Source organism: Fragaria vesca, linkage group LG2, assembly GCF_000184155.1.
Source record: "Fragaria vesca subsp. vesca linkage group LG2, FraVesHawaii_1.0, whole genome shotgun sequence".
Classification (NCBI taxonomy): domain Eukaryota; kingdom Viridiplantae; phylum Streptophyta; class Magnoliopsida; order Rosales; family Rosaceae; genus Fragaria; species Fragaria vesca.
Genome location: NC_020492.1, coordinates 27,932,305 through 27,937,720, shown reverse-complemented (window position 1 = coordinate 27,937,720; position 5,416 = coordinate 27,932,305). Strand labels below are relative to the sequence as shown.

Below are 5,416 nucleotides of genomic sequence, written 5' to 3'. Positions count from 1 at the left end.
TGACTAATACTAGTTCCTATATTACTTTTTTTTCTTTTTTTTTTCTGTGAAAGTTTTCATATACTGATATACTATACTTACAATTCTTGTGAACTGGAAATACAAGAGCATGCATGAGGGTATCCCAAAAAAAATATGCAACTCAAAGCTAGTTAATTACCAACAGATCTATTTGGTACTCTCAGCTCAAAATTCATAAGAATAAGACAATAATTAGAATGGAGAGACAAAAATTTAGTACTAACCTCCTCCTGCATGTATAGGAGCTTTGCCTTTTTCTGTTGGTACTCCGGCTGAAACGACCCAGAAGATGTGCTTGCAGCAGCTCCACCATCACTGCTAATTTCATTCGAACCGTAAAATGCAGAGGATGATGCAGCAGAATTATTTCTCCCCTTATTTGCAACTACTGAATTTTGAGTCATATTAGCAGCTTGATCATTAGAGACTGAAACGGAAGCAGAAGCAGAAGCAGAAGCAGAAGCACTAGCCTGATCCTTAGATATCCTCTCAGATGCCTCGCGTGTTTTGAATGCCTTTGAATGATCATTTACTCTACAAAACTCTTCCAACAGCTGTTGTGCTGGTTTCAAGAACTTGGAACTCTTCAAAATCGTCGCATATCCGGTGAAAGGACCAAGAGGACCTGTGCTTCTATGATATGCAGCACTACTGGTAGAAGCAGTACTAGTCGCAACTAACTCTTGAAGTGACTTGGTAGTTCCACATGCTTTGCTTATAACTGATGGCTTCATCATCGAACATAAGTAACCGCCCGATTTCCTACTTGAACTTGCTTGCAATCCTTGTGATGGAGGAGGATTTGAAGAAAGTGATAGAGACAGGCCTTGTTGGTTGGAATAATCACTCATAGCACATCTCAATTCTTCGCCCCCAGTCCAGTTATGGCGATTACTCCCTATCGGTCGATCCATCCAAGGACTTGAGTTATCGAATCCCAATGTAGGGGATTGATTTACATAGCCTTGTGCCCAAGAAGCCATTTCTAGCTGATCCTGCTGGATCCCTCCGGCAGAAGCTGGTGTAACAACATCTTGGAGTGTACTATGGTAAATTGGAGATGGAGAAGAAAAATGCTGGTAACCATGGTAAATACTAGGCTTCAAATGTGATGGTGTGGATGGAGATGTGTTATTAACTTCCCTGACATACATATGGTGGTTTGAAGTAGTACCGGTTGGGTAATTGGTATCCCAATTATCTAAGTTTTGGTGTGGGTTTAGACTTCTCCAATTACCATAATTTTGAGGACTCTCGTCACCTAAATCTTGAGTTGATGATGCAAATGCATGATTTGCATTTATCGAAAAATTGAGAAGTTCTGGGGAGAAGAGGCTCGGATCAAAAAGCAGATTATTGGCATTTCTGACATTTCGAACTTGAACAATATCTGGGTTTTGTTGGGCTGGTGAATTGTTCGGTAGATCTGACTGAGGATGGGATAGGTTTGAAGTATGCTGAACTCGCAACTTGTCACGACGGCTTTGCTGAGCTACATGGTTGGATTCACTAGGCCTAAAGCCACTCATCTCCATCAACTGAAAAGTATTAACCTCCAAGATTGCTACACTTCTGCTTATAGATATACACAACTCAAAAATGGCTCAGAGATAACTTACGAAGAACATGCAACTCAATTACCTGCAAAAGTTGCGCAATGTTGTCATAAAATGCTCTCTATTTTATCTGTATACTCCACCCTCCATAAAATTCTGGGATACAACCGTTGTTTACGATCTCTCTCACGAAACGTACAACTGTTCGATATCTCCCGCTGTAGATTATAGTATCATATACACGGTTGTATCCAAAAATTTATCCACTGTACACAGAAAGATCTCGAAGGGAACGAGACATAGATGGTGAAGTAAAAAACAAAAACAACACAATCAAATTTTGACAAGAGAAACTACCTTGAGAGAGTATCTTTCACTCACGTAGAAGAAAGCAGTCGGTGATAATCTAACTCGATCGGTCATCTGTTTAGGCAAGCAGTGGTTTAGCTGCACGCCCTCACTGTCGGCAACCCAACAAAACCTTCAAAGCAGAAAGCCAGAAACAGTATTACGACTTGCGACCACACACAACAAACGTCGAAAAAGAAAAGAAAACCTCCACTTCAAAACCACACGTTAAGAAAAGACCTTTTACTACGTGAAACCCTAATTCTATCTTCACCTAAAAATCACAACCATGGTCATGGAGGAGCCTCGCATAAACAGATCCAGAAGTGGGACTTTCTGTCCCCAACTCTACAAGCTTATCCATATATAATGACTTCTCAGATTATAAAAATTCTAACCAGTCACTAATGACATCATAATCTTGAAAAAAACTTGAAGGAACAGGAGCTTGAAGAAAGACAGGGAAAGAGAACTCTGTATATGCAGTGAACCATGGAGTCTGTGCAATATTTATTGCTACAGATCTCATCACAGGTACACATGAACACCAACCTACTGGAGAAAATTCAACAACACTGTAGAACAGGTTTTACTACTACTGCCCTTAATTACCTGTGAAAACAAGTTTTGGACGTTTGCCTGTCGGATCTCAATTCAGAAACCGACCGACCGGTTAGAGCTCGGATCCGAATCTTTTTTTCCGGTGAGGGGATTTGTGGAGTTGACAGATACTGTTAGAAGGGAATAAGAGCTTCAGAGAGACAAATAATTGTGTGGAAGGGAAATAGCTGGCGTTTAAAGCTTTTGATGTTGTTGCAGAGGAAGGTGCTTGTAAGATAACGCTGATGCCGTTTGATATAACGGCGAATAATCTTACGGTGACAAAGTTTCGTGGTCCGTGAATTGCTTCAACGAGTTGATGAATTAGGAGAGGGAGGGGTCCCATGAACTGAAATAACACCTCTCTCTTTTCTGAAACAAGGAAAAGAAAGAGAGAAGGGCAACATGTGGTGGTCCTAGGAAACACAGAGTATTACGGAAGAACCATTATAGGAAGCTAGAGTGGGATTTACTGTTTAAATAGCCTCTAGTTCACCATACAAGATTATATTACGGAGACAGCACAAAGCTTAAGAGTTCAAAATACAAAAAGAAAACGATAAATGTATCGATCCAAACAAAAGTCCGATATGGGAATGCAATTGTTTGGATGGAGGAACAAGTTAGTTTGGTGCATGTAAAATCCTAATTTATTGTGTGACATCTTCAGTCCAACTACCATGAGCCTCCTTATTTGATGTAGCTGCATGCATAATCTAGTCCAACAACATAGCTAGCAACTTGTCATTTTCATCCATCTCGATCTCTATCTTTTCGCTTCATTGTAGTTTGCAGCACATGTTTTTCTGAGGTGTTAGGTTTCTTTCAATAACTTAAAAGAAATAAATTTTATTGGCCAAATGAGCATGGCTGCAAAATAAAGTTTGGTTTTCTTTTTTTTTATGAAGAAAAACAACGCAAAAAAACTACAACAAAAAACCTCTAAAAACTCTTATTCCCAGCTGATCCAAATAAAACGCTCAGGACACAAAAAGGGGAAAGGCAATTAAACCATATTAAAGGAGAGGACGAGGAGTGGCCAAGGAAGTTAAACGATATGCTACAAAGTTCGCCTCACGATGAACATGACGAAAAACACAATAGCAAAACCTTGAAGCCAACCAACAAATATCTTCGACAAGTGAATTAATACTCCGTGGAACTAATTTTCTATCCAAAGACAATCGATAAGAACTTTGGAATCACCTTCAACAAAAACATTGGGTATGTTTTGAAGATATGCAGTATGGAGACCTTCCCGTAAAGCAATTGCCTCTGCGATAAGCATGCTAGTGTCGCCAACTATTTTTGCAGCTACTACCTGAGGATTACCCAAATGATCTCGTAAAACAAAACCAATCGAAGCCTGATTATGAATGATAGAAGCATCAAAATTGACTTTAATAAAATTATTATTAGGAGGGTGCCATTTAATATTGGGCAACCTACGCTTAGTAAAAGAATTAGTATGACAAGAGTAGTTAACATCAGTATAGTTATTAAGAAAAGTAAGAGCATAATAGTAACATTGATTTGCATTGGCAGAGATATGTTGAACAGAAGACAAATTCCTGGAATTCCAGAGAGACCAAGCAAGCATAAAAGCACTCTAAATTTGTTTCTTGTCCGGATTAAGAAAAAGGGATTTTAGCCAATTAAGGAAGGAGCACGGAAGAAAATTTCGGTGATTACGGAAATTTCGACCCTTCAAAATATGGAAATTTCGACGGAAATTTCGGGGAAATATCGATTGCAGTAAAAAAATGAGAAAATTGACGGAAATTTGAAGAAAAACAATGAAATTTTAAACCAAACTTTAAGAGATATTCTTTTTCTATATTATATACTATATTTGAAATGAAAACCTTGAATAAACATTGATCTATAGGGAGTTGTAGTAAGTTAAGGTGAAAAAGTTAGTGCTGAACCGTTAATAATTCTTATGTGGTATAAAATTTTCACTATCTTTATTATCTCTCTGTGCAAAGCCTTCAATGTATTGTGAAGAATAGTCATTAAATAAATGCAAATTAACTCTCTAAGCAAACACATAATGCAATAGTGAATCAACTACTGTCTATATCAAATGAACCAAAATTCGAAACGAAACTAAAGAAGAAAACCACCGCCATTCTCACCTCGGAATCGCTCCTCTGTTTTTTTTTAACACCAACAACTTTAAGATAAGCCATGAATTGATCAAGTTCAAAGATAAAAATAAAAGGTTACGTGGCATTCATTAAATCACTACACCAAGTCCTCTTCAAAGATACTATCAAAAAAAAAAGTCCTCTTCAAAGATCCTGAACAGTCAAACCTAGAGGAAGGGATTGCTTCAACTTATCAGCCTTATCAGTATCAAACACACAAAGTGTGTAAAGGTACTTGGAGCATCGAACCTTGAACCTAACTGCGTCTTTCGTCTTCTTGATTTTCACAGAACATTCATCCTTCCTTCTTGCAGTCAGGAGGAAATCCTTGATCTCATGGATTTGCTTCGACATGTTGGGAGGATGGGTTTGATCTCTGGAGGCTGCGAGCGTTCTGTGAGCGAAGGAATCGCTCATCTGATATCGAGCAACAGACACCGATCGCCTTTGCCTCATATTCCCCTTACTTTCCGAAACTACCCTCCCTCCACCTGAGCTATTACCAGCACGGCCCCTCGTCTCACCACCACCGCCGCCGCCAACTCTTGGTCCATGCCTCTGCACCGACCTTTTGCGCCTCGGCGACTCTCCGGTAGGGGTATTTTCATAACTCCGCAACACCGAGCGTCCTCCTCTCTCATCGAGCCGGAATCAAACAGCTAATCGCTAAGTCGTCAAGGCTAATCTCAGGGAAGCCCGAGCCTCTCACCGTGTTCACAAACTTCCTCCTCAGAGTTCGAT

General features: G+C 39.5%; 2 protein-coding genes across 2 annotated transcripts in view; both read right to left on the bottom strand.

Annotated features, from left to right (window-relative positions):
• Nucleotides 1-2,604, bottom strand: part of LOC101295886 (BEL1-like homeodomain protein 8-like) — a 7,196-nt gene extending 4,592 nt beyond the window's left edge. Inside the window, exons 1-3 of the mRNA XM_004291588.1 lie at nt 2,538-2,604; nt 1,935-2,058; nt 246-1,662 (exon numbers count right to left, since the gene is read on the bottom strand). Of these exons, the coding sequence (XP_004291636.1) occupies nt 246-1,556 (1,311 nt within the window). The 5' untranslated portion in view covers nt 1,557-1,662; nt 1,935-2,058; nt 2,538-2,604. The remainder of the gene's footprint in view (nt 1-245; nt 1,663-1,934; nt 2,059-2,537) is intronic.
• Nucleotides 2,605-4,819: 2,215 nt separating this feature from the next.
• LOC101295591 (60S ribosomal protein L38-like) lies at nt 4,820-5,029 on the bottom strand. Its single transcript, XM_004291587.1, has one exon. It carries the CDS (start codon nt 5,027-5,029, stop codon nt 4,820-4,822), a length of 210 nt encoding a protein of 69 aa, XP_004291635.1.
• Nucleotides 5,030-5,416: the final 387 nt, after the last annotated feature.